The sequence below is a fragment of the Cyrtonyx montezumae genome, unplaced genomic scaffold (assembly GCF_038088225.1).
Source record: "Cyrtonyx montezumae isolate F1298 unplaced genomic scaffold, pur_monq_1.0 scaffold_58, whole genome shotgun sequence".
Lineage (NCBI taxonomy): Eukaryota > Metazoa > Chordata > Aves > Galliformes > Odontophoridae > Cyrtonyx > Cyrtonyx montezumae.
Genome location: NW_027072065.1, coordinates 556,286 through 582,876, shown reverse-complemented (window position 1 = coordinate 582,876; position 26,591 = coordinate 556,286). Strand labels below are relative to the sequence as shown.

General features: G+C 57.8%; 4 protein-coding genes across 4 annotated transcripts; all 4 read right to left on the bottom strand.

Moving 5' to 3' along the window:
• Positions 1-343: 343 nt before the first annotated feature.
• LOC136056799 (keratin, type I cytoskeletal 19-like) lies at positions 344-5,054 on the bottom strand. The gene is made up of 8 exons (XM_065749150.1): positions 4,409-5,054; positions 3,433-3,515; positions 2,812-2,968; positions 2,435-2,596; positions 1,928-2,053; positions 1,608-1,834; positions 1,250-1,395; positions 344-693 (listed from the first exon to the last, which is right to left on the bottom strand). Exons 1-8 carry the CDS (start codon positions 4,991-4,993, stop codon positions 668-670), a joined length of 1,512 nt encoding a protein of 503 aa, XP_065605222.1. The 5' UTR covers positions 4,994-5,054; the 3' UTR covers positions 344-667.
• Positions 5,055-10,272: 5,218 nt separating this feature from the next.
• LOC136056831 (keratin, type I cytoskeletal 19-like) lies at positions 10,273-12,976 on the bottom strand. Its single transcript, XM_065749190.1, has 6 exons — positions 12,197-12,976; positions 11,791-11,873; positions 11,422-11,578; positions 11,169-11,330; positions 10,783-10,908; positions 10,273-10,647 (listed from the first exon to the last, which is right to left on the bottom strand). Exons 1-6 carry the CDS (start codon positions 12,689-12,691, stop codon positions 10,387-10,389), a joined length of 1,284 nt encoding a protein of 427 aa, XP_065605262.1. The 5' UTR covers positions 12,692-12,976; the 3' UTR covers positions 10,273-10,386.
• A 2,471-nt stretch (positions 12,977-15,447) lies between these two features.
• Positions 15,448-19,170, bottom strand: LOC136056769 (keratin, type I cytoskeletal 14). The gene is made up of 8 exons (XM_065749108.1): positions 18,628-19,170; positions 17,742-17,824; positions 17,313-17,469; positions 17,023-17,184; positions 16,821-16,946; positions 16,512-16,732; positions 16,130-16,179; positions 15,448-15,700 (listed from the first exon to the last, which is right to left on the bottom strand). The coding sequence occupies exons 1-8, from the start codon at positions 19,120-19,122 to the stop codon at positions 15,603-15,605; spliced, it is 1,392 nt and encodes a 463-aa protein (XP_065605180.1). The 5' UTR covers positions 19,123-19,170; the 3' UTR covers positions 15,448-15,602.
• Positions 19,171-21,718: 2,548 nt separating this feature from the next.
• On the bottom strand, positions 21,719-25,996 carry LOC136056802 (keratin, type I cytoskeletal 14-like). Its single transcript, XM_065749153.1, has 8 exons — positions 25,467-25,996; positions 24,430-24,512; positions 23,849-24,005; positions 23,093-23,254; positions 22,891-23,016; positions 22,582-22,802; positions 22,173-22,210; positions 21,719-21,895 (listed from the first exon to the last, which is right to left on the bottom strand). Exons 1-8 carry the CDS (start codon positions 25,947-25,949, stop codon positions 21,798-21,800), a joined length of 1,368 nt encoding a protein of 455 aa, XP_065605225.1. The 5' UTR covers positions 25,950-25,996; the 3' UTR covers positions 21,719-21,797.
• Between the last annotated feature and the right edge of the window lie 595 nt (positions 25,997-26,591).

Genomic DNA, 26,591 nt, shown 5'->3' with positions numbered 1-26,591 from the left:
GTCTCCTCTTCCACCTGACCCCACTCCCCAGACCAGGAGATGAGCTGGGGGGGGAGGGGGGGGGGGTCACCCCATGCTGGCAGGGGCTGAAGGACGCACTCTCCCTGTTCTGTTGCTGGCTTTCAGCCAGGATAAGCTCTCCTTATTTTCCCACATATTTGTGTGTAATTGTGTTTTAGCAAAACATGGAAGCACGCAGGCACCGCCCGCATCGTCCCTCTGTGGGGTGGGGGTTGTGGGGGGCACAGGGCCCCATCCCCACAGCTGCTGCTGCGCGGGGCCCTGCGCTCAGCTCCTGCTCCGCTGCTGCTGGGGCTGCGGGAGCTCAGAGTGCGGACACGGCTTTGTTGATTGCATCAGGCAGAAGCACAGATTTATTAGAGAAGTGTTTTCACCAGCAGGTACAGTAGTGATCACAGTACTGGGAACTCCAGCAGCAGTCACGGTGGTTGGGCACGTGCAGCAATACAGATTGGAAAAAGCAAACAGCAAAATAAAGCGGGATGTGGCCCAACACTGCTTATCCCTCTGGCACATTGCTTAGCATTGCTGAGTAATACAAATGAGCAGTTCCTTGCTCTTTGCAGAGGCGTATGGGAAATTATTCTCCCTCTTTTTCCGTGGTTCTGCTTCAGGGATCTCTCGATGGATATTCTCATTTCTCTGCTTAATCACAAATCCTTCTGCAAGGCACTGGAGAGATCAAAGGAAGACATGACTTTGTTTAGAGCAAAACCAGATTCTTTCCTGTGCTGTCATTCTGTACACGTGATCAGCTCAGCTGGAACTTCAGACGGGTGCCAGCCCTGCAGGAGGGGCTGCTTGCTGCCTGCAGTCAGGCCGATGGGGCCCGTGGTGGCTGGGGCACGCTCTGCCCTTTTCACATGGCAGTGCCAAGTGGTGGGAGCTGCAGGCACAGCACCGGGCTCCGCACTGCACTGTGCCCCATCACCCTCATTCTGCTGCCCTGGCTGCCACCACCATGCTCCTTTATTTCTCTTTCAGTTTGGCTGGAAGTTTCCCCTGAAATAGTACTGGTAGTTTTCTACCCAAATTCCCACGACTCCTGCTTCTCTTTCAGTTTTCAGTGCACTCCTTTCTCCTGCTCATTCCTTTGCCCTGGATTTCAGCCCATTCCTTTCTCCCCATTCTCTGTGGTCTGTGGCTTGACTGCCTTCTGGCTCTGCCCCTCCCCTCCCTCGCCCTCTGGGGGAGGGCTGGCAGCCCAGCAGAGCCCTGCAGCCTTTACCTTGTATCTCCGCAGCCGCACAGGACGGCATCTGGGCAGACGAAGTGTAGGTGTGGCTTGTTCGGATGATACCTCCTCCTCCTATTCCACCTGTTCTTGCAACTCCTCCTCCTAGACCCGACAACTGACCAATTCCTCCTTGCTGACTGAGTGGAAAGGAAAAGAACATTTTAGTGAGGGGGATGGTGGATAAGTTAGGGGTACAGTTTGTTTGCTGACCCTTTGCTCTTGGTCCGCTTTTGTCTTTGGCACAAAATTGAATACTGCAGCGAGCCCTCTCCATGTGGCAGTGCTTGGGGATTTTAAAATGCACAGAACACAGGCATGTTAGTGCCCCGTGTGTCTCGGGCGTACTCACATCAGGTCCTGCTGCCCGCCCTCCAGCAGGCAGCGGTAGGTGTGGATCTCCTGCTCCAGGCGGCACTTGACGTCCAGCAGGATCTTGTACTCCTGGTTCTGGCACTCCATCTCCGCCCGCAGGTCCGCCAGCTGCTGCTCCACGCACGTGATCTGGCTCTGCAGCTCAGCGAGGTGGTTGTTGTAGCGGCATTCTGTCTCAGCCAGGGAGGACTCCAGGTTGTCCCTCTGAAGGGTGACAGAAATACAGGCGTGAGGGGCTGCACTTCTCTGCAGGCTCTTGCCCTGAAGCAGAGCTGCAGCAGTGAGCTGTGCACGCACCTGGCTGAGCTGAGCCTGCAGGTCGATCTCCAGCGCCTGCAGCTGGCGCCGCAGCTCCGTCACCTGGTTGTTGCACGTCTCCACCTCCTGCCCACTCGTGATAACCTCCCGGTTCACCTCCTCAATCTGCAAATCACCGAGCCAGAGCAAAGTTCTTAAGGGAATGTTTTATGTAAGTCAGGATGAGGGTTAAGCAAAGAGCAGTGGATCCAGCAAAAAGCATGAAACCCGTTCACTTCGGGTAAACTCTCTCATCCTAATGGTGTAAGCTCTGCGTGTAACTCCTCCAGAAGGGCCACTGACCATCTCTTCCCAGCACTCATCCTCTGGAAAGATCTCCTCCCTCAAGCCCTGAAGCAGTGCCCATCACCCAGGAGGGACACACGGTGGCACTTGGGCAGTCAAAATCAGTGCCGAGTACTCTTACAGTCTGACGTGGTTTTAACCTAAGGTAAACTGGTGTGGAGCCATAGCCTGGAGAAGTCACAGCTGAGTGAATGTGCTCACCTTGCACTCATACCAATCCTCCACTTCTTTGCGATTGCGTTCGATCAGCGTCTCATACTGGCACCTCATCTCCTCCAGGATCTTCCTGAGGTCAGGGCCGGGACAGGCATTGACCTCCACGCTCACATCTCCAGTCGACTGTTTCCTCAGACAGTTCATTTCCTGGAGAAAACGATATCAGGTTTTCAGAAGCAAAGAAAACACCGTGGAGAGCAGGGAGGAGCACGGCCGGGGGCACCGCCAGCTCCCGGCCCCCCGAGCTGCCCCCGCCCGGCACCGCGGCGGGGAAATGGAGTCTGCAGCAGCCGGGAAGAACCAGGGGGAGGGAGAGCACCGATCCCGAGGGAAAGGAGGCTCTGGTGGGGGCAGCAGCATACCTCCTCGTGGTTCTTCTTCAGGCAGCACAGCTCCTCGCGCAGTGACTCCAGCTGTGCCTCCAGGTCGGACCTGCAGAGCGTCAGCTGGTCCAGGACCTGGCGCAGCCCGTTGATGTCGGCCTCCACGCTCTGGCGAAGGGCCAGCTCCGTCTCGTACCTGAGGGAGAAGGAAAGTGAGGGACAGCAGTCAGCATCTGACCCCATCATCTGCTCTTTTCTGCTCTGCACCATCCGCCCTTCTTAACAGCCGTTTCCTATCCAGCCTCCTGGTTTGCTGAGGGAAGCAGTCTGAGGCTCCCCGTCGCAGCTCTGCCCTCTACCCGCTTTCTCCACAGCTTTGTGGAGGGCTCACTCGCCACGTTTCTGTGCTCTGACAACAGAAAACAGAAGCCTCCCTTTAGAGAGGCACTGAGTGCCAGAAGCTGGGTGAGCCCGCACTGCTCCCTGTGCAAAACCTGCTGGGTGCTTTCCGCACAACTCCCATCTGCACACAGAACCGTTCTGCTGCCCCAGAGGTGGAGGAGCCCTGGAGGCAATGGCTGCAGGAGCCCTTCTGCTCGGCCTGCCTGCAGCCCCAGCCCTGAGCCTCATCCCGACGGCCGCAGCTCCACGGGAACTCACTTCACTCGGAAGTCATCGGCTGTCATCCGGCTGTTGTCAATGTTCAGAATGATCTTGTTGTTGTCTATGGTTGCACAGACAATCTGGAAAAGAAGAGGGTTTGGGTCACTCCTGAAGCCCCATCCCCACCCCCCGGGGATGCAGTGCAACCCCAGCTCCGTTTGCTGTTGGCTCGTGGGCACGGGGGAACTGAGCACAGCACCTACAGCGCCCAGAGGAGCACTGTGGAGGCATTAAAGGGCTGGAGCACGGAGTTCAGGGGCAGACAGGGAAGTGGGATCGGTGCTGTCCAGCACCCACTGCAGTCCTCACAGCCTTTAAAGCCTAAATCTTACTTTCATGGATAAGAGATATGAGCTTTGTTCCAAGATTTAATTATAGGTCTGCCTCATTCTGTTTGTTTCCTGGATTCCTTTCGCTTTCTTCTTCTCTGTGTGTTGGCATCCTAGAAGTTTTGCCAAACATGCTTTGTAAGAAACTGGTTTTAATTTTAACTTGCATTCTGGCAGCGCTCTCTTTGTTCTCACTTTAATTAGGTGTCCAATACTTCCCTGTCCTGCATGAAAGAGTGAACTTGTAAATCAGGGGAAAGGCTGAACTGGAATCCTGCGGGACGGGTGACAGAATAACCTGAGTTCCTATGAGGATCTATTGCTCGTTTAGTTGTTCTCTTGCCATCATCCACTCGAATACCTTGGCACAAATCTAACTCAGACTGACTGCTGAGCCAATCCAGATGTGTTCCATGCACACAACACTTTCCCTTTCAAATATATCTGATGAATAAAAGCAATGGAAACAGTCCAAGCTCGGCAGCGGTTTGGGCTCTAGGGCTCTCTACAGGCAGTTGTCTTAATCCCTGTTTACGAGAAGCATTTTACAGCATGAAATGTTACTCTCAGTAGCTGCATTAAGTTGTGAAGCAACAGCATGGGAGAAGTTTACAAGCGAGGAAGCAGCTGGGAAGTGATGTTACCTGGTTCTGAAGATCTTCTATTTCTTTATAATAGCAGCTGTAGTCCCGTGGCTCACAAAAGGGGCCCTGCTTGGCATACCACTCCCTGATCCTGCACTCCAGGTCAGCATTTTCTTGTTCCAGGCACCTCACCTTGTCCAGGTAAGAAGCCAGGCGGTCGTTAAGGTTCTGCATGGTGACCTTTTCGTCACCAGAAAGAAGAATGCCATCACCAGCAAAACCCCCTCCAACTACCCCTCCACCAAGGCCGATACCAAGGCCACCTCCAATGCCACTGCCAAAGCGGGCGCTGCCACCGCTGAATCCAATGCCCGAACATCCTCCGAGGACAGCGGCCCCTAGGCCGCCCCCATAGTTCCCACCGACCAGACTGCCACTGCTCAGTCCTCCTCCGTAATTCACAGCACTGCAGTAGCTCCTCCCAGAGAAGCCTCGGCTACCGCCGATCCCGCAGGACGTGTATCTTCCAGAGGAGACCGAGGACATCCGCGCTCCTCCACCACCACCACCGCCACCAATAACACAGCTGCCACCGCTGGTCCTGCCCCTGAGAGAGCCAGTTGTCTGCTTAATACTACAACTCATTGTGAGGACAGCTGCAGATCCAACCCAAAGCCCAAAGCAAGATGCACAGCGTGATACGGAATCGGACTGCAGGTTGGTCGCTGCTGCACATCCCTATTTATACCTCCCAAGCGGGGTGCCACCTCTAGGGTGTTTCTCCTTCCCACGGGGCTGGCTAGTCTCGCTGTTTATGCCAGGAATAAATAACCCATAGGCAGTTTCCCTCTAGAAATCCCAGTTCACAGGGAAGATACTTTACATGTCAGCAGCTTATTCCAAAAAGTAAAATAATGTTTTATGAGTCATCAGCATTTTGTGTGATGCAAACTTTACAAGAAGTCGGGAAAAAGAGTTGCCCTAGATTATGTACAAAGCAGCAGCAGTAGTATTTATAACATCAAAGTCCCTTTTATCTTTCATTAATTTATATTTATTTTATTCTTAGTCCAGCAAACATTTTTGTATCATGTGCTACAGTTCAGTGTGGAACAGAAGTGGGCAGTTAATGTAAATTTACCCTTCTGAAAAGCATGAACCATGGTGATGGTGGTGTGAAAGCAGGCGGGGTGTCGTGGTGCACGGGGAAGGGCAGCACAGCTCGGGGACCCAACAGGGCGACGTTCCCTGAGTCACCCCATCCACACTTCGTGTTTCTCTGGCCAAGCCCAGGAAGCTTTGCTCGTGGTCTGCAGAGCACTGGAAGTCGCTGCCTGCCCCTCCGTGTGTCACACAGACTCAGTATGAGCAAAGGGTCTCTCTGAAGGTATTTTTTGGTTACAGCAATTGTTCCGTTTGTGTCATCTTAGACAAAGAAGGAACTCCCGGGGAAGGAGGATCCATTCGTTGTCACTGTCAGACTGTGATGAGATCCATCAGGTCACTGCCATCACCAGCAGCCAAGATTGTATTGAGCACAAAAGGGAAAGGAGGAAAGCTTTCCTCATTTATTACCGCATTTGTCAGAGCGGCAGCACAGGCCATTGCTGCTGGGACAGCATCCCCATGTGTCAATAATATAACAGAAATCATAAAACCATGACACCGTGCCACGCGAGGAGGAGCCGGGCAGCGCGGGGAGGACTGGCTCGGGCAGCGTGGGTGCCCTTGTCCAGCAGACTGCAGTAATGAGAGGATACTGTGCTCTTCGAGGGACAGAGGCTTCTCTTCCCTGCAGCGTGGAATTTCCAGCCACTCTTACTCACGGGCAACTTTCCATTCCAGGATATCCCTGTGCACAGTTACAGAAACCGCTGGGATCGTCCTCTGTGGCAGTGTGGCACCCCACGGGCAGCCCGGGGAGCAGGGCAGGGGGCACCCACGCCGGTGTGCTCCCCCCACGCTGTGGCCCTGCAGTGTGTGGCTGTGTGACACCCATCCCCGGGGTGGACGAGTGACCCCAAGGATGGGTAAGATGTGATTGTCTTCTCATGAACATGCGCTGGGACTCAGCTCTCCAGTGAGCTCTTTTATTTCTTTCTTTAGATCAGAAATGATAAAAGACGCCTTCCCAAGGCCGGGAGCATCCTAGAATATTCATTATTCATAGGGTGCAGTGAAATAACTTGCTCAGGGACAGTGCTGGAGTCCCTCAGAGCTCAGAATGCTGACTGCAGTGCCTGAAATACGAGTCTGTCCTCCTGGAAACACATCCCTCTGCTCCCCACACAGCCCAGACTCATCGGAGTGAAAATCACGAGCAAAAAGGAGGATGGGGGTAAATCTGGCTTTCATCAGACATTTTGGGGAATATAATTGAAGGCAGGGTGTGGCTGTGAGAGCCAACAGAAATTAATATAATGTCTGGATTGCTTGGAGCTTTGCTTCTGCTGCGTCGGTTTTCAGAAGTTGCCCAACAGGGGAGCAGTGCTGTGGGCTCAGGTCGCCTTTCTTCCCTTCCAGTCTCAGTTCTAGCAGGCGTGTTGCAGACATGGGGCATTGTGGGTGGGCTGCGAGCACCCGCCTGCATCCTCAGCTACGTCTTACAGCACAAACTGCTTCTCATCACTGATGATGTTACGTGTGTCATGGCTCAGGGCTGCAGAGTTACATTTAGCAGTCAGGATTGGACCCATCCCACCACTCTTCCGTTCTTCAGCTCTCGTGGTGGGGTGTAGGTACACTGACTTGAGGTGGTGCCTGGGGCTGTGGTGGTCCCAGCACACGGCCGCGTGCTCCGTCCCCGCTCTCCTCCACGTTCCGCTCACTTTGCTTATCAAACTGATAGCACTCCTCGTGTCAGCCGCAGGGAGGGTGCGTCCAATTTGACAGAACTTTGCTTTCATAAGCATTGCTTCAGTGATGTTTGTGCAACCTCGCTGGAATACGATGTTATCTTGTCACTTGTAATTACCAGTAACGATTTGCATAATAGCCACTGGGCATCACTTATTAAAAACTGCTTTGAAGTGATACTAAGTCGGCTCCAGACCTCACACTCCCAGCTCCCAGTGCAGACCGTGACGTTGTGGGGCCGTGAGTCACTGTGCTGAGCGGCGGTGCTGCCCTCCTCTCCTGCAGAGTGCTCACATCTCAGCTCAGCTCCGGGCTCCCTGTGGCGATGAGGCTCAGCACAATGCCGACGTGTTCAGCCGCATTTCCTCCCGCTGCAGCTCCCAGCCCGATCCACATCTCGAGGGCTTTCAGCCCCCCCTGTGCCCGCCAGCCGTGGGCATGGCACGCTGCACAACCTCTGCATCTCTGGGAGCGCAGCTGCTCCTCACAGCAGAGCAGAGCACGAGGGAATTCGTGTCGGATGGGGACTGATGGCTGCAGGAAGCTGCGGAGATGTCCAGCTCAGGGCTGCAGGCTGTGTGGCTGTGACCCGCGGTGCTGCTGGCAGGTCCTGGCAGGTCCCAGCAGGTCCTGGCAGAGCCCAGACCCCACAGGCAGCCCAGGTGTGGGTCAGCATGGCCCGAGAGCCCTCTGTACTGAAGCATCGCTACATGCGTCTCCAGGGTGTGGGTCATGCAGGCAGTGTAAATGGAGTGATTTGGTGCAGCGAGCCAGGAAATCTCCTGCTTGATTATAGTAGTACATTACTGATGTACATAGCTCCTTACAGATGTTACACAACCCAATAAACTGAAGTACAAGATCCACGGACGGTGACAGGGCTGTGGGTGAGGCTGTGCTGTCTGCGTGCCTCACGGAGCAGACTTTGATGGGGAAATCAGAGCTTGTAGTGATCACAGCTCACGGCCCACGCTGTCAGCGCCTGCAGTCAGTGTGAGCAGCGCAGCCCTTCGCTCCCAGCTGCTGTCCCACACGGTTTGTGGATGTGATTGTCTACAGCTCATCCCCAGGCCCCACTGGGGTGGTGGGGGGGGGGCGGACCCACACACGTGGCAGTGGGCACAGCAGCACAGCGCAGTGTGGTTCCTCCATCTGTCGCCGTGCATTTCTCTGTGCAATAAAGCACCACCACTTTGTTTCTGTCTGTCTCCCGCATCTGACTTCCAGCCCCCCCTCTCCCACCCATTCATTTGTCTCGCCCTTTCATCTGCCCGCACGCTGCCAGCTGGTTCTTCCTGCTCGTCTTTTCGGTGCTTCCAGGGTTCCTCATTTGGCATTTTCTCTTGGAGCTGCTTTCCCTGCAGACGGGTGCGTCAGCTCCAGTGCAGCTTTGCCTTCAAATTACTCCTTCAGGATTATTTGGGAAAACTTGTTGTTCTTGATTTCATCCTGTTGCTGCACATTCGTAATACCTCAAAGGTGCTGCAGATCGTGTTGTATTAGATGATGTGAGCACACGCCCACTTTAATGAAAACTGGACTGACTTTTGCTCGGAAGTCCCCCAGCAGAGGAGCAGTGCCTGGGCCGCCCCGCGCTCCTCCTCGGTGCCTCCGTGTGCTGCCCCTGCTCTGGACGTCCCTTCCAAAGCACAGCGGTCTGTGTGACAGCCTTGTAGAGCCAGCCCGTGTTGCTGAGCACTGCCCGCCTGTTTGCTTCACTCCCTCGGGGGTTTGTTCTTTGGGAGCTCCCCAGGTGACGTCTCCTATCCGCAGCGACGTGCCGAGGGACAGCGTGGCATTTTCTGGAGCTTCCTTTGCACACCCCCTGTACTCAGTCCCCACTTCCTCTTGTGTCACATTTCTCCTCCCTCTTCCCCCCTCGTGCTTAATCTTCCATCCCTGGTGAATGGCCCCGGATGGCTCTGACTCCCCCTGCAGCTCTTCATTTTCATGTTACCATGAAAAACTGTTTTCTGCGCCAAAGTTTATCAGCGTCCCACGGGTGCATCCCTCCCCTCTTTCTGCTCTTTCCTGATAACCCCCCCTGTACCACCAGCACTCACAGTGTGACCCTGCAGTCAGCCCACCCTCACTGCCTGTCCCCAGGAGCACCAATCTCTCTGCAGTGCCCTTCACCACCCCGCAAAGCCTGGAGCTGTGCAGCCCACCCCTTCCCCGGGTACCAGCTGCCTGAGGACACAGCTCCTCTCAGCCCCTCGGGGTCACCTCACCTCTGTGTTCTCAGCAGAGCTGGGCTCAGGGCAGGCACAGCTGGCTCATGATGGCCTTGAGCCCCCTGCTTCCCCCCACTGTGGGGGCTCTGGGGATCCCTCTTCCCAATGGCCCTCTGTGAAAGGGGGATGGCTCTGACAGCAAGAACCTCTCAATCCCCCCGGGAGAACGCCCTGACTGTGGCACCATAGAGTCATTCAGGTTGGAAAAGACCTCTAACATCCCCGAGTCCAACTACCAACCCATCCCCATGCCCAACCACATCCCCAAGTGCCGCATCCACAGCTCCTCCAGGGTCAGGGACTGCAGTGCTTGTGACAGTGCAGCTCTCACACTGCAGCCACTGCCTTTGGGAGCAAGAACTGATGCTTCGTGTAGCTCACATGGGACTGGAGAGCCCTCTTTGGGACACCCCCATTAAAACACCTCCACCTGCGGGCGCCAGGGGCTCAGCCAGCTCTGCTCTGTATGACTTTAGCAGCACTTATGTTTCAAAAGCTCAGTCCATGGAAAGCAGGGAAGAGCCGCATGCAGCTGCTTTGCATACAAATTAAATTTCCCCAAACTGTAATTAAAACTGTCGTGTGAAACTGAAAACGTTTGGATAATTTATTGTTTCAGGGAATTGAACTGCCCGTCCTCATCCTGCCTAGCAGTGCAGAGCCAGCAGGACTCGGCTAAAGGACAGCAGTCACGAAGCACCTCACCCAGCTCAGCAGGAGCCGCCCCACAGCACAGGGCAGGGCTGGCGTGGGGCAGGGGGCGATGGGCTGAGCCCCTGCCCACGGGAGAGAAGGAGCCTGCGGTCAGACACTGGTCAGAGCCAAATGCTCAGCTCCTCGTGAATGGCCTCCCGGCCCTGGCTGGAAGCAGGGCGCTGCTGGTTCCTGGCCGCTGAGTTCTTTTACCACTCGCATCTCAGGTTTTCATATCCCTGTAAGTGACGGCTGTCACTGCGCCCGGCTCTGCTTGCAGCCTGCGTACATGATGTCGTGCTGCCCGCCCTCCAGCAGGCAGCGGTAGGTGTGGATCTCCTGCTCCAGGCGGCACTTGACGTCCAGCAGGCTCTTGTACTCCTGGTTCTGGCACTCCATCTCCGCCCGTATCTCCGCCAGGCGCTGCTCCACGCAGGAGATCTGGCTCTGCAGCTCAGCGAGGTATTTGTTGTAGCGGCATTCTGTCTCAGCCAGAGAGGACTCCAGGTTTTCTTTCTGAGAATGGAAGCAACAAAAAGGAGGATGAGTTATGCAGCTGTCACAGGCAGCACGGATTTCGTATCAGAGGGATCTGGTCCTGCAGCTCTCTGCAGGGAGCTGGGGGCTGAGATGGAAACGTGCATCACTCACCATGGTCAGTTGGGCTTGCACGTTGATCTCCAGGGCCTGCAGCTGGCGTCTCAGCTCTGTCACCTGCTTGTTGCTCGACTCTATCTCCTGGCTGCTGGTGATGACCTCCAGGTTCACCTCCTCCACCTGTGGTCAGAAGGAGCTCTGTGTGCCCTGCCCACCCCACACCACAGCCCCCAGGCATTCCCGGCCCAGACCCCACACACCCCATGACCCCGCAGCACTCAGCCACGAGAAGAGCACCGCAATGGGGCAGTGGAACCGCCCCGAGTTTGTCCTCAGAGGAAGTGCTGGTGTCCAGGCACCACTAGGGAGTGGAGCAGCTCTGATTCTCACTCCTCCCTCTCCCTCAGCTGGCAGAGGCAGAGCTGCGCACCGCACCGTACCTTGCAGGCGAACCACTGCTCCGTCTCCTTGCGGTTGCGCTCCATCAGCGTCTCATACTGACACCGCAGCTCCTCCAGGATCTTCCTCAGGTCCGGGCCGGGACAGGCGTTGACCTCCACGCTCACGTCTCCGGTCGCCTGCTTCCTCAGGCAGCTCATCTCCTGCAGACAGCGTGCAGCGGGGCGGTCACAATCCCGCCTGTGGGAAGTTCCCTTCTTCCCGCAGATTTCTTTGGGGTGAGGGGGATCTGACCTCCTCGTGGTTCGCCCGGAGGCAGCACATCTCCTCGGTCACAGCCTCGCACTGCAGCTGCAGGTCGGCCTTGCAGCTGGCCAGCTGGTCCAGCACTGGGCGCAGGTTGCAGATGTCTGCGTCCACGTTCTGCCGGAGGCTGCACTCGGTCTCATACCTTGGGCACAGGAGCAGGAACTCAACATGTCAGCAAAGCACAGCTAGTGCTTGAGCTGAGCGTGGGGGACGAAATTAGGACCAGGTTCTCTTGCCTCAGGCACGCTTTGCCTTGCACAGAGATCTGCGGGGCAGGCAGGTTTTCACCCCACGCCACCTCAGCGCCCACCCCTCCCTGCTCCCCCTCACCCCCCAGCCCGGCGCGGGGCTCACTTGGCTCGGAAGTCATCAGCTGTCATCCGACTGTTGTCAATGTTCAGAAGGATTTTGTTGGTCTCCATGGCCGCGCACAGGATCTGGAAAGAAAGCATAGGGAGAGATTTGTGCCGGCAGGTTCTGCTGGCTGAGAGGAGGCCTGGAGGAAACGCCCACCCGGGGCACTGCCACATGGTTTCTTCCCAATGGTTTCATGTTTTGGGGTTATTAATCAGCTAAATGGCATTGCAGCAGGGAGCCTGCACGGCGGGCTGCAGGAGCGCCAGCTGTCCGTGAGCGGCTGCTGCTCTCTGATCACTGCACGTCAGCTGTCACCTCCTGCACTTCCAGACTCTGCCACCAACACTGCTCGGTCTGCCTGTGAGGCCCAAAGAAGCGTGGGACATGCCTCGAGGTGCTTTACCTGGTTCTGAAGGTCTTCGATCTCCTTGTGGAAGCAGCTGTAGTCCCGCGGCTCGCAGCTGGGGCCCACCTTGGCGTACCACTCCCGGATGCGGCACTCCAGCTCGGCGTTCTCGCTCTCCAGCAGCCGCACCTTGTCCAGGTATGAGGCCAGGCGGTCGTTGAGGTTCTGCATCGTCGCCTTCTCATTGTTGGCAAACAGGATCCCCTCTCCAGCCCTGCCGAACCCTCCGACGCCGCGTGCACACATGCCTCCCGTGCCGAACCCCAGGGCAGAACAAGCCCGCTGCGTCGCTCCGAAGCTGCCCCCGCTCATGCTGCCGGCGCCCAGCTGCTGCCCGAGCAGCCCCTCACCCAGACTGCCACCGGAGAACCCCCCGGCTGCGGCCGCGAGCTCGAAGGCGGCGTGCCGTGCTGGGGGGGCGGAGGAGCCCTGCACGGTGCCCGCCCAGCTGCCCGCGCTGCCCCGGGTGCTGCACTGCCGGGCACAGCTCATGGTGCGGCCGCGGGAGCTGCGCGGGCAGTGCGGGAGCTGCTGCCAACCTCTGCCCCAGCGCTCCCTATTTATACCGCCCCGTGCATGTTGCCGCTGGAGGAGCGCTGTTTGTTCTTCCTCCTCCCGACCTGGTAGTTCTGTGCCCGGAATATTTCCCCATAGGCGTTTGTCTCCGGCGATCCCACAACAGAAAGATGCTTTGGTTAATAGAAGCGTTGCTTCAAAACTACATCAAAACTGTGACTTCCTGAATCATCAGGTCTGACTTGTGATGACAACCAAACAGCAGTGACACAAACAGCGACGATACCTGAGAGTGCCTGGGGAACGAAACAGCAATTACCCATGGGGGGGTGAGTCCTGCGGGAGGGGAGAGCTGCGGGCGGCTGCCACCGCCCGGCACAGCCTGCTTGGACCCCTCGGGGTGCAGGAGCCCACGGTACAGCTTCCCCAGGGGATGGGGGGACCCTGGGCGGCAGCAGTGGGGTGAGGTCCCACCAGGGCCCCTGGCATCACACCTCGGAAATGGAGTGCACAGAAAATGTGGAGCTTGAGCAGCAATGGCTTGCTGCTTCTGTTCCTCTTGCATGCATCATGGCATCCCCTTCCAGAGGGGAAACGCCAGGGGATGCGTTCTGCTGCTGTAGCAGGTAGACAGAACATGCAAATATTTATTCAAAGTGGAAGAGGGCATTTCCCTTTCCTTCCAAGTGCTGTGGTTGGAGCCACAGGACACGGTGCACTGTGTTTGTAAAGCAGAAGCAGCCTGACCCCGATCCGGGCAGCGCCACGGAGCTCCTCCAAGCAGTGTGGGGGAAGAAATCTAAGTTTAGAGAGCAGACTACAAAGGAAAAAGGATGTTCAACACATTTTTCATCTAGGGATGCTGAATTAAGGAGCAGGAGAAATAATTGCGATGATTTGTCATCCAGATTTTTCATTTTGTTAATAATATTGAGGCAGCCCAGTGGTGCCCGTCACTGATCAGCGTTGTCTCTGTGCAGCTCACGCCGACACGTCACACGCAGGGCACCTTCATTAGCTCTGGTTTTATCTTGGCACTGCGAATCCAGGGCACCTCACACGTGTGTGAGCTCTGGGTATCCATGCTGAGCTCCACACGTGCTTGTAGGGCTCTGCGGCCACGGTGGATTCCTGCAGCTTCTGCGGGGAATGGTTTCACTCGTGACTGTGGGGGATCTCCGTGCATTTGTGTGTTCTTCACAGTGGTTTTCTTCCTTTCCATAATGGGAAGCCTTGACGTGCACCTTCCCCAGGCCACACCCCAGGGTCTGCCAGCAGCTGCGCTCCTGATTTTCCTAAAACACATTTTCATTTGTGATGAAGAGATCTGGTAATGATGCGATTCACTGTGTAATGGCAGCGCTGCTGGGAGTGCTCCTCAGCTGCGTGCAGTGACCTGCAGTGCAAGCTGCACCGAACCCGGCATGAGCATGCGTGTGTGTGCATGGCACAGGGGGTGCATGTGTCTATATGTGTCTATATGTGTCTGTATTTGTATGTGCACATGTGTGTACACCTGCACTGGCACTCTGTGGTCCGCCGTGCATGTCCAACGAGGAAACATTATCACTTCAAGAAGAAATGAGGAGGGGAAGGGCTCCCCTGGGTGCTGCTCCCACTTAGTTTTGTTAGAGTCAGGCAGGAATTGTGCTTTGTCTTCCTGTGGTGTCCCAGTGCCCCGTGTCCCAGAGGGCTCCTGGGCAGCCTCTGTCCATCTCTCGGATGTGGTAATCCGTGCACGTTTCACAGATGAGAACTGTAGGTGGTATTTTCCTCCTGTGGGATGGCTGTAATATAGCATAGCAGTTGTGCATGCTGAGCACGGGCTTTCATCTCTGTGGTCACAGGGTTTGCAGAGCTTTGTGCTGAATTTAAGCCTTCCTTACTGACACATATATGCACCAATGAATCAGATCCGTGCCTGGTACAGCCCTCCCATGGGAATCAAATGGATTCTCTACAAACCAGGGCTCCCATCAGCCCCAGCAGTTCCAGGCACTCAGGCCGGGCTGTCCTGCAGACAGTGGGGGGGTCTGGCACGGGGGCTGTGACAGAGATGGGCAGTGCTGGGGTGGGCAGCAGGGCGGCTCCGGGTCCCTTACATCCATCCTGTGCCCTCTGTGGTGCTCCCGGCCCCGCAGCTCACTGTGGGCAGGAGCCCTCCCCTCCCTGCAGTGGATGTAGCAGGGAACTGCAGGGTGTCAGAGTCACGGCTGCTCATCCCCTGCAGATTAAGCAGTGGTTACTGTAGAGGTATTAAATGCAGCCCTCGGCAACGTTAGAACACCTGTGTGAAGCCTTGGTGCAGCGTGCCTAACAGTGTGATTTTAAGGCAGTCAAATGAGGCAGGAGGAACGTTTGGATGAGGTTTGCTGGCTGGTGCTGTGCTCGTGTCTGTGAGCAGTGCACGTGGCAGTCGCGGTCCCGCTGAGCGGCTCCTCCTGATACGGAGCGTCAGAGCGCACTGCTTTGTGTTTGCTGGCTGCAGTCCACGCTCATTTGGCCCTTGGTCCAAAAACATCATTGCCTTTCTCTCACATCAACGTGACCCGGTCACATCTCAGTCCCCGTGCCCGTGAGTGCTGAGCTCCGCAGCACAAGCTGCCCGGACTGCTGCCGCTGCAGGCACGCACCTCTCCTCCCACACTCCCAGCTGTGGATTTCTGGGACTTCCCTTCCATGAGCTCATGCTTTGGGAGCTCATTTGTCAGTGACAGACATGCCTGCAGCCGTGTCAGTGAAAAACAAAGCTTTATTAAATGTGTACAGAGAGCACAAAGGCAGCTGCGTGAGGTTAAGGGTCCATCAGGGGAGAAGCAGAGGGGCAAAGCCGACTGTGTGCAGCACAGCCCCGTGGGGCAGAGCCTGGGGCCGCTGGGGGTCCCCATCAGCGCGTGGTGAGTGCCACCTGCTCGCGGGATGAGATCACCTTCCCGTCCTGCACCTCCTCCACGATGGTGCGCACCTGGCGTGAGGACGTGATGGCTGCAGGGAGAGGCAGAGAGGGAGGAGAGAAATTCCTTAATAACACAGGGTCTGGCGCTGCCTGGGCTGGAGGAGGACGTGGGAAGGTGTGTGGGGTATCGGAGCACGCAGCCCTACAATGGCTCAGGGACACAGAGGGCCCACTCCCTGACTCCGTGGGGTCTGTGAAGAGCAGGGACGTTGGCTGCTCAGACACTGGGCTCATCGGGGGCAAAGCATCCTTGGGATTGGGGAATGTGGGGCATCTCCCTCCCTTACAGCTTCTCCCTGTGTTGCTCGCTATGGGCTCTCCTGTGCTGTCCTGCCTCTGCCACTGCCTCGACCAGCAGCACCCTGGGGGCTGCCTTTCCCTGCATCACTTTGGCAGCTGCTCTAAGAGAATTCTCAGAGCTGTGTGCCGTGGGCATGTGGAGCAGGATTCATTCTTACCGTCTCTGCCAGAGTGTGAGGACATCGCAGAGGAGTACTGGGAAGAGATGCTGCAAGAGGAGGAGAAAACAAAAGGGAAGTTAGGGAGAAACTCTTATTTCATCAGCACTGTATGCTGGCAGGAGAGGAAAGCAGGGAAGTCTCATAGGAACTACGATAACATCTGCTCTGATGGGTGCCCCTGGAGGCAGAGGGACCACTGCCCCTTGCAGAGGGAGCGGTGCCACTGAGCATCCATCCCCCTGCAGGCAGCAAGCAGGGAAGGAGCCTTTGTGCAAAGAATCTCAAGGCCTGGAGGCTGAGGTCAGGGCGAGGCCCTAAGCATCACGTTCGGGACCCCCCCACCCCCTCCCCATGCAGAGCCCACGCAGAGCCCACGCACTGGGCGTCCTCGCCCTCCAGCAGCCGGCGGTAGGTGGCGATCTCCTGCTCCAGGCGGCACTTGACGTCCAGCAGCACGCGGTACTCGTGGTTCTGGCGCTCCATGTCGCAGCGCAGCTCTCCCAGCTGCTCCTCCACGCTGCTGATCAGCGCCTGCAGCTGGGCCAGCTGGGTGCCGTAGCGCGCCTCGGTGTCGGCCAGGGTGCCCTCCAGCGCCGCTTTCTGCGTGCGGAGGACACGACGGGCTCAGGGGGACGGGCAGGCAGGGAAGGGCCGCATCCCCACGCCCGCGGGCGGCGGCCCCGCGTACCGTGCTGAGCTGGGACTGCAGGTCGATCTCCAGGCTCTGGATGGTGCGGCGCAGCTCCGTGATCTCCGTCTTGCCGCTCTGCAGCTGCTCCGTGTTGATGGCCACCTCGCGGTTCAGCTCCTCCGTCTGCAAGAAGCCGAGCCGCGCGTCACAGCCCGGCACTGCGCAGCCGTGGCCCCGCGGCCGCGGCCGTCCCGCTCACCTTGCTGAAGAACCACTGCTCCGCGTCCCTGCGGTTCTTCTCCGCCAGGGTCTCGTACTGCTCCCGCATCTCGGCCAGGATCTTGGTGAGGTCGATGCCGGGAGCCGCGTCCATCTCCACGCTGATCTCTCCTCCCACCTGTCCGCGCAGCGCGTTCATTTCCTGCGGAAAGGAAATGCATGATGCGCACAGGAGTGGCAGCGCTGACTGCAGACGGCCCCACACCCCATGCCTGACCCCTCTGCACGGGGTACGTGTTGCAGTCCCTGCGGTGCCAGCGCCGTGCTCACCTCCTCATGGTTCTTCTTGAGGTAGGCCAGCTCCTCCTTCAGGTTCTCAATCTGCATCTCCAGGTCGGCCCTGGACAGGGTCAGCTCGTCCAGCACCCTGCGCAGCCCATTGATGTCGGCCTCCACGCTCATGCGCAGGGCCTGCTCCGTCTCAAACCTGCCAACACGCGGATGGTCACACCCTGGGTCCGACTGATAGCAGTTTTTTCATGTTTCCTCCCCCAGCTTGTGTACGTCTGCCAGCACCTTGCATTAGGTGTGCAGCTCTCCGCAGAGCAGGACTGTCAGGGCAGTGCTGTGCCCAGGAGGGGACGTGCTCCCCGTGGCCACCTGCAGCCAGCACGAGCTGTGGGGCGGCTCCAGGGCCATAGGGCACAGCCTAGAGCCTGCTGCCCCATCCCCCCCTTGCCCCGAGAGCTTTGTACTTACTTGGTTCTGAAGTCATCAGCTGCCAGCCTGGCATTGTCAATCTGCAGGACAATGTTGGCATTCTCAACAGTTGCAGCCAGAATCTAGGACAAAAAGAAGAAAAGGAATGCATTACACAGAGTTGCACTCTGCTGGCAGAGATCTTGTTTGGGAGCACCAGAGCAGCACCCTACTCCTGCCCCTTGGCCTGGCCTTGCACAGAGGTTCTGCAGAGAGGCACAGAGTGCAATGCTGCACTGCCCTCCTTCCTGGCAGCACGCTCCTGTGCAGGCTGCAGCACGCCCATGTCACCGCAGGCGTTGCAAAGTGCCCAAGTGGGAGGAAATGGAGCTGAGGAGGAGCACCCGGTGCCCAAATGGCTGTCGTAATTACACACGAGGTGCAAATATTTGTTCTGAGATTTTGAGATGGATTGGCCATTTAATGAGCAGTAATTTCTGTAGCCGCAAGCTAACGAGATGCTCCCGCTGAGTTGTGATGCTCCAGGTGTGAATCTGGACATCACCGTGTCCCGGTGGCAGCAGGGGAGGACGGCTCTGCCCAAAGGTCCTCTGAACCACTGAGCCCCTATGGCCCAGCTCCCCCTGCTTTCTCCTCACACCTCTTTGCCCCTCCCAAAGAATGAGCATCCCATGGGCCATTCCTTTCTTTGTTAACTTCTGTCCTCAACCTTGCACTAGTCTAGAAACTTCAGGATCTGGCTTTAGCATCACTGTGTGCCATCTGCAGCAGTGAGCAGTGCCAAGTGCAGCACGTCCCCACCCGTGGTGCGCTCAGTACTTATTTCCAGGCAAAGCATCCTGTTTTCCCATCTCAGACCAAGCAACTGCCATTTAATCTATTGAAAAGCAACTTCAGTGAGGACTCCGGCATTCACCGCACCCACCTTGCTGCGCAGCTCCTCGATGGTCCGGTAGTAGGGGCTGTAGTCGCGCTCGGGGCCGGGCCCCTGCTTCTTGTACCACTCCCTGATCTTCACCTCCAGGTCGGTGTTGGCCTCCTCCAGGGCGCGCACCTTGTCCAGGTATGCGGCCAGGCGGTCGTTGAGGTTCTGCATCGTCTCCTTCTCGCCGGCCGGGAGGATGCCGTCACCGCCCCCGAAGCCGCCCCCGAAGCCGCCCCCGAAGCCGCCCCCGAAGCCGCCCCCATAGCCGGCCCCGAAGCCCCCGCCGAGGCCCCCTCCGACGCTACCGCAGTAGCCGCCCCCATAGCCGGCGCCGAGCCCCGAGACGATGCGGGAGGAGACGGAGTAACTGCTGGAGCCCCCGTGGACGCTGGGGGCTCGGTATCCCGCGGCCCGGGAGCAGGACAGCCTGCTGGAGCCCCCCCCCAGGCCCTTGAGGGAGGTGGAGGAGGAGAACTGCCGGACAGTGGTGCTCATGGTGCGGGCAGAGCTGGGCAGGGCGGGCTGGCAGCGCAGGCAGCAGTGCGCGCTTCCCCTGCCCGCAGCCCTTTATATCCCGGGCAGGAGGCGTTGCCGCTGCTTTTTTTTTTTCTGATGCATTCCCGATGATTTTCATCACTCCTAAAATCGGAGCCAACTTCCAGATTCGTCATTTTTCCTTTGTTCTATTGGTGCTTTTTGTCATATTTCACTAGAAAGCTCTTATCTCACGAAGGGCGTTCTTCTGCTTCTTCCGTTTCCAGTAAATTATCGGGTGTGATTCAGAGGAGGACGCTCCTTGCTCAGGGCTACGTTTTCATATTCCTTTGTAGCGCTGCCTCTGAAATGGATCCGTTCAGGCGGTGTTTAAGGGGGGGATGTCAGCAGCTCTTCTGCTGCTCAGTCCCTCTGTCGGAGCACGCAGCAGTGCAGTGGGACAGCAGCTGTGCAGTGCAGTGTGTGCCCGGGGCTGGGGGAGCGGGGCTGCGCGGAGGGGCATCTCCCCTCTCTTATCTGCAGGGATTTTCACTGGCATTAAAAGGCGTTCATCCTTCAGGACTTGTTTAATTCTTCACTTCAGAGACCGCCTGAGAGTGGGGGAGTGTGGAAAGGCAATGAGGAGGAACCGTGCCGTCGTGTCCTCCTGAGCAGGAGCCCGACAAGTGCTCCGAAAGGGCAGGGGATGGCTGTGAGCTGGAGAAACAGCAAAACCACGAGATTCTGCAGGAGAAACCACAGAACAGCATCCAGCACTCAAAGGTCGTAAGGAAAAGAGCTAAAGGTCTCCGTGCACTGTAGAGCAAAGAGCTCAAAGCTGGCAGCTCGTGCTGAAGCTGCTGTTTGTGTGAGTGCCCCGAGCAGCTGTGAGGGGGGGGGACAGAGCCGTGCAGGACTGCAGCTCACAGCCCGTGCCAGGGGGGCTCTGGGGGCACTCAGTGTGCCACCCCGGGGTGCTGAGCTCGGGGCACTGCTGCCTGAGCGCGTCACAGAGCAGCACGGCGGTGCAGGGTGTGGAGGGGATGGAATTTCTCATGTGTGTGCACGGCTGTCTGACTGCTCCCCGACAGGCCCCGACAGCCCCCTCCAGCAGCCGAGTGTTCCTTAGATCATCTGCCAATGACGGGGGGAGAGTTTGGAAATAAGCAACAAAGGTGCATTGCTGAGTGGCTCCGGGTGATGCAATTCCCGAGGAGAGCAGACGGGGCGGGGGAGGAGCGCCCTTGGGCCCCCACTCCTTGGGGCTGGGGACGCTGTGGGGGCAGTGACACGGCCCTGAGGAGCACATCCCTCCCCACTGCCATCTGCACACGGTGGCAGCACCAGAAGCCCGTGCAGCCCCGCGTGGTGCCGGGCACAGCGCGGCTCTGTGCGCGTGGAATTGCCTTCCTCTCATTGCACCGCTGCGAGTGCCGACAGAACACACACAGCTCCAATATCTGAGATACTTTGATACTGCCACACGGCAGCAATTAAAATGATGGGCGGTTAATTAAGATGTAAGACAACAAATTAACAATGCTAAGGCTTCTCTTGACGGCGTGCTGTTTGCATCGCGCTCTCCTGTGAAGGAAAGGCCAGCTGTTAAGTCAGCTCCCCGTGCACACTGTGCCCCACTTCGTGCACATTTCTGACCCCAGGATATCCGTTCTGTGGCTTCACAGTGGTTTCACGGCAGCACGCTGCTGCTCGGACGAGTACTTCTGTCCGACTCTGGGAGGAGAACAGAGGAGGAGGGGCAGCTCTGACTGCAGCAGAGGTGGGAGCAGGAGCTGCGGGACCAGAGCGCATCTCCTTTTATCCTGGAGCTGTGTGACTTCAGCGGGCTCACAGTTTGCCCCGAGATCCAATTACCGTACGGAGCTGCCCTAAAAGGCAAAGCCACACCTTCACGTCTCTGTAAAATGGTCCTTTGTGTCGGAGGAATTCAGCACCCGAGAAGTCTGAGCGCTTTTGAGCGCAGTGTCTCAGCGGCACTGTGCTGGGGGAAAAGCGTAACGCGGGGATGGATGGGCGTGCAGCTCCTCCGACACTGCCCCACTGCGGGTCCCCGTGGGGCGGCGGGGGGGCCGTGCCTGTGCTGCCCCTCTGCCGCAGCCACACCACACCCGTACAGCGTGGGGCAGCCCCGCCGCGGCACGGCAGCATCTGTCAGCACCTCGGTAAATCAGGACTGCCTCATCTCCCCGCAGATGCAGGCAGACTTGTTGAAAGGGGTCTTAAAACCGGCTCTGCTCTTACACACAGCGAATAGCACTTTTCTGAGTCATCCCGCTGGTCTAAAAGGTGGATTTATGAAGTCATGCGGGAGAACGCAGCCAGGAATGTGTCTGAGCTGCTTTCCAGGAACAGCCGGGGCTGCGGGCAGCGCCGCCAGGAGGGTCCTCACCCACCCAGGGGCTGTGCCCCTTTGGACGCTGTATTTCCAGAGGGGCGTCACCCCCTGCACCCCTAACCCCTCCCCTGGCAGCCCTCCCACTGCCCAGGCAGCACTGCACGGAGCCCTGCACGCCAGGACTGTGCCTGCATGTGCAGCAGGTGAACGAAAGAGGCCCTGCCAAGCAGTGAGACAAAGTGCAGGGGTGCACAGAAGCTTTATTTGGTGCAGCTCAGAGGAGGGGAGGGGGCTGCAGTGCTGCAGCACAAAGCGAAGCTGCGGGACCGGAGCAGAGCCCTCAGAGCGCGGCCTGGGTGATCTGCTCGCGGGAGGAGATCACCTTCCCATCCTGAACCTCCTCGAAGATGGTGCGGATCTGGCGCGTGGTCACGGGCCCTGCAGGGGGAGAAGGAACTGCTGTGTGTGGCAGTGCCCTGTGCGGGTTTGCTCTTACCCACACCTGCCTCAGGACCCAGGCAACCCGCAGCACCCTGCCCCTAAATACAGTACTACAGTTTGTCTACGCTGACACTCTTCTAAAATGTGTTCTTGGCATATTAGGAGAATCATTTCAGGAAATTCACACTTTGAAAATTGCATTAAGTAGAGCATGGGCCCGTGGTAGGAAGGAGCTACAGGTGCACTCTGTGCTCCAGACCTGAGGGGTCCTCACCTTCTTTCACGGGCTGCGAGGCGTAGTGGGAGGACATGCTGCAGGGGGAAATGAAACGAGGTCAGAAAGGGACAAAGGAGAGCAGACACTAAGACTAAACCGTTATTTAACGCCCTGCCTTCCCTTCTTGCACCACAATATGGTTATGAGGCCTTCAGGAGACTGCTTTGTGTTATGTTAAGAGGAAGACAGCGCTGGGGCTGTGTGTGTCGTGGATCAGGGCACTATAGCAGTGCCATCCCAATGATGCCCACTCCCTCCCTCGGGGTACACAGTGCTTTGGGACCCCCACTGTGCAACACAGAACAGCCGGTGTGTGCATAGCATCAGGGCATGGGCTCAGGGGCACGGAGCTTCACTGCTCATTCCCTTCCCACCCCCACCCCCTCCCCACGCAGAGCCCACGCACTGGGCGTCCTCGCCCTCCAGCAGCCGGCGGTAGGTGGCGATCTCCTGCTCCAGGCGGCACTTGACGTCCAGCAGCACGCGGTACTCGTGGTTCTGGCGCTCCATGTCGCAGCGCAGCTCTCCCAGCTGCTCCTCCACGCTGCTGATCAGCGCCTGCAGCTGGGCCAGCTGGGTGCCGTAGCGCGCCTCGGTGTCGGCCAGGGTGCCCTCCAGCGCCGCTTTCTGCGTGCGGAGGACACGACGGGCTCAGGGGGACGGGCAGGCAGGGAAGGGCCGCATCCCCACGCCCGCGGGCGGCGGCCCCGCGTACCGTGCTGAGCTGGGACTGCAGGTCGATCTCCAGGCTCTGGATGGTGCGGCGCAGCTCCGTGATCTCCGTCTTGCCGCTCTGCAGCTGCTCCGTGTTGATGGCCACCTCGCGGTTCAGCTCCTCCGTCTGCAAGAAGCCGAGCCGCGCGTCACAGCCCGGCACCGCGCAGCCGTGGCCCCGCGGCCGCGGCCGTCCCGCTCACCTTGCTGAAGAACCACTGCTCCGCGTCCCTGCGGTTCTTCTCCGCCAGGGTCTCGTACTGCTCCCGCATCTCGGCCAGGATCTTGGTGAGGTCGATGCCGGGAGCCGCGTCCATCTCCACGCTGATCTCTCCTCCCACCTGTCCGCGCAGCGCGTTCATTTCCTGCGGAAAGGAGAAAGTCCATCGCTGAGGATCCTCCGATCGGTGCACGGAGGAGTTCTGCTCTGGTCAGAGCTCCTCAGGAACATCAGCATCTCCCACCCGGGGCAGGCAGCGACGGGGGCCAAACCGGGGCCTATGCTGCCCTGTCACGAACAGAGTGATCCAAAGTCTATCTTAAGAAATCTCCACTGGAATTACATCTGGCTTTGTTTAGAGAATAAATCAGAGCCTGTCATCATCGGGAGATCGATCACAGAGCTGCAGAACCACAGAGGTTGGGAGGGACCTCTGGAGCTCTCCCTGCCCTTCCCCCGAGCAGGCTCCTGCAGCAGGCTGCACAGGAACACGTCCAGGTGGGCTCTCCAGAGAAGGAGACCCCACAAATCCTCCATGCTGAAGCTGCCAGGATTGCTAATACATCTCCAACAGCTACAGAGAACATTTCTGAAATAAGCAGTGGTGCACAAGTCTGCCCAGGCCCCAGAGGGGACACGCTGCCATGCAGGTGGGTCAGCTCTGCCCCCCTCCAGGAAACCCAAACCCAGCACAGCCCCACAGCGTGGGACAGAGCTCTGCACCCAGTGCCGTGCTCACCTCCTCATGGTTCTTCTTGAGGTAGGCCAGCTCCTCCTTCAGGCTCTCAATCTGCATCTCCAGGTCGGCCCTGGACAGGGTCAGCTCGTCCAGCACCCTGCGCAGCCCATTGATGTCGGCCTCCACGCTCATGCGCAGGGCCTGCTCCGTCTCAAACCTGGACACACAACAGCAGTGTCCAAGGATGCTGAGACTGCATCTGGTCGGGGCAGAGCCCCTTGGCTGCTGCTCACATCGTGCTCTGAGCACTGTGTCACAGCTGACAAAGCAGCATCACTCGAGCCCACGACACAGCCTTGCCTCGACATTACAGGGCCTTAGTGCAGCTCTGGGCTTTGCTGAGCTGTGTGTGTGGAAGGTGAGAGCACCGCAGAAGCCCAGCACAAGGACAGCTCTCACAAGGAACAGCGAAGGTGCGGAGTGCCTACAGGATTTAGGCAACTGGCTGCTTTGGAAATCACGTTCATTTTGAAGGCTTTGTTTCCAACCTGCCTTTCTGGGTCTGGGATGGGAATTTTCCTCACTTTTCATCAAACACCTCTGCAGACCTTGTGCCCTTTTCTCCAGGAGATGTGACTTACTTGGTCCTGAAGTCATCAGCCGTCAGCCTGGCATTGTCGATCTGCAGCAGGAGGTTGGCATTGTCAACGGTGGCCCCCAGGACCTGGAGGGGGGAGGATGGAGAGAAAGCACTGGATGAGCATCAGAACCACAGGGAGCAGTGCGCTCTGAGGCTGTGGGGACAGGGACAGTTGTGGGGCAACCTGGGGCTTTCCAAAAACTCTGTGACCTCAGTTTCCAACATTCCATCACTAAGTATTTCAAAAGGCAGCACCAGAGTCATGACAGTTGTGAGATGAGATAACAGCACTGGTTCCCATGCCTCAGGGCACGTGGTGGTTATGCAAGGGTCAAGCAGGAATCACAGCTCCCACCCCAGCACACAGCAGCTCTGCTGGTAGGCCAGCACAGAGCTCGTGTGTGGCAAAGCTGGTGCCTGTTGGTCCTGGGATGGATTTGATTTGTTGGCTGCAGAAATGGAGGAGGCTGCAGTGAACAAGTGCCTCCAGCCTCTGGTGTTAGAATTACAAATACAGGAGCAAAGGATCCATGCTGGGAAAAGATTGGAGGCAGAGTTTGGGAGGGCATTAGCTCTGATGAGAAAGAGACAGAGGGAAGGGTTATCCCTGCATTGCTTGCCAGCATCCCTGCACCTCTGCTGCACGTGGCCTTCCCTGGAACGGGGGACAGTGGTCTGCAAAGTCTTGGACTGAGTGTTCACAAATCTCAATTCAGTGCTTCACAGTTTGCAGACACCTACAGCTTTCCCAAGTACTGCCTTTAAAGTCCCAAAAAGCTGTGCAGTATCAAAGCAGACTTGCCCCTAATTCTTCATTTTTGCTTTATGTCCTTCCACACTGGTTTCTTCCAGTGAAAATTATCTGTGTTTGCATCTAGAAGAATGCAGTCAGAACGGGTATTGAGAAATCTCTGAGTTTGCAGCCTGACACTCTGCATGGTACCTGAGACCCTCTCACCATGGGATGCTTGCTAATGGGAGGCAGCAGTCTGCTTCCTGTCTGAGTGGGCGTCCCACCGTGTTCACCACCGCACCCACCTTGCTGCGCAGCTCCTCGATGGTCCGGTAGTAGGGGCTGTAGTCGCGCTCGGGGCCGGGCCCCTGCTTCTTGTACCACTCCCTGATCTTCACCTCCAGGTCGGTGTTGGCCTCCTCCAGGGCGCGCACCTTGTCCAGGTATGCGGCCAGGCGGTCGTTGAGGTTCTGCATCGTCTCCTTCTCGCCGGCCGGGAGGATGCCGTCACCGCCCCCGAAGCCGCCCCCGAAGCCGCCCCCGAAGCCGCCCCCATAGCCGGCCCCGAAGCCCCCGCCGAGGCCCCCTCCGACGCTACCGCAGTAGCCGCCCCCATAGCCGGCGCCGAGCCCCGAGACGATGCGGGAGGAGACGGAGTAACTGCTGGAGCCCCCGTGGACGCTGGGGGCTCGGTATCCCGCGGCCCGGGAGCAGGACAGCCTGCTGGAGCCCCCCCCCAGGCCCTTGAGGGAGGTGGAGGAGGAGAACTGCCGGACAGTGGTGCTCATGGTGCGGGCAGAGCTGGGCAGGGCGGGCTGGCAGCGCAGGCAGCAGTGCGCGCTTCCCCTGCCCGCAGCCCTTTATATCCCGGGCAGGAGGCGTTGCCGCTGCTTTTCGTCACCCCTGACACCCGCAGCCAAATTCCAGAATCATCACTTTTCTCTCCAATTTCACATCTTTTGTCACTTCCCACCAGCATCGCCGTGGTGCTCTGGGATCTGCTCTTTCCGTTTTCGTTCCCAGCGCGGCTGTGATTCAGGACGCAGCTCCTTGCTCAGGGCTATGTTTTAGCATTTCACTGTTGCACCTGAGACGTGGAGGTGCTCACTCCCACTCCACCCCGTGCTGCTTCATGGAGTAACAAGTGAATCCCCCGTGACACTGTCCACAAGCACCTGATATCCTTAAAATCTACACATTTATTTACTTGCTTTTTCCAAGTGCCTAAAGTCAATAAAAGCTGCTGACTTAGGAGCTCTGAGCATCCATAATCTGTATGTGGGGCTGAGCCAAAGCCAGATGGAAAGCTTCCAGCCAGGACCTCTATCCAGGACAAGCACAGACCTGGTGGTACTTCGTACTGATGCTGCATTTGGCAGAACACTGTAGTTCAGAAGAAAAGAAACTGCGGTGGTTTCTGCAGACGTAGC

Bases quoted from the DNA above. Each gene is read 5' to 3' on its own strand.
- LOC136056799 (XM_065749150.1), bottom strand. From the start codon at position 4,993: ATGAGTTGTAGTATTAAGCAGACAACTGGCTCTCTCAGGGGCAGGACC. The intron at 2,597-2,811 runs GTATGCTGCTGC...CGTTTTCTCCAG, and splicing joins TGAAGAAGAACCACGAGGAG to GAAATGAACTGTCTGAGGAA. The intron at 1,396-1,607 runs GTGAGTACGCCC...CTTTCCACTCAG, and splicing joins GGCGGGCAGCAGGACCTGAT to TCAGCAAGGAGGAATTGGTC.
- LOC136056802 (XM_065749153.1), bottom strand. From the start codon at position 25,949: ATGAGCACCACTGTCCGGCAGTTCTCCTCCTCCACCTCCCTCAAGGGC. The intron at 22,803-22,890 runs GTACGCGGGGCC...CTCCGCACGCAG, and splicing joins TGCAGTCCCAGCTCAGCACG to AAAGCGGCGCTGGAGGGCAC. The intron at 21,896-22,172 runs GTGAGGACCCCT...CTCCCCCTGCAG, and splicing joins CTCGCAGCCCGTGAAAGAAG to GGCCCGTGACCACGCGCCAG.
- LOC136056831 (XM_065749190.1), bottom strand. From the start codon at position 12,691: ATGAGCTGTGCCCGGCAGTGCAGCACCCGGGGCAGCGCGGGCAGCTGG. The intron at 11,331-11,421 runs GTCAGATCCCCC...CGCTGTCTGCAG, and splicing joins TCCGGGCGAACCACGAGGAG to GAGATGAGCTGCCTGAGGAA. The intron at 10,648-10,782 runs GTGAGTGATGCA...TTCCATTCTCAG, and splicing joins TGCAAGCCCAACTGACCATG to AAAGAAAACCTGGAGTCCTC.
- LOC136056769 (XM_065749108.1), bottom strand. From the start codon at position 19,122: ATGAGCACCACTGTCCGGCAGTTCTCCTCCTCCACCTCCCTCAAGGGC. The intron at 17,185-17,312 runs GTGAGCACGGCG...TCCTTTCCGCAG, and splicing joins TCAAGAAGAACCATGAGGAG to GAAATGAACGCGCTGCGCGG. The intron at 16,180-16,511 runs GTGCGTGGGCTC...CTCCTCTTGCAG, and splicing joins CTGGAGGGCGAGGACGCCCA to CATCTCTTCCCAGTACTCCT.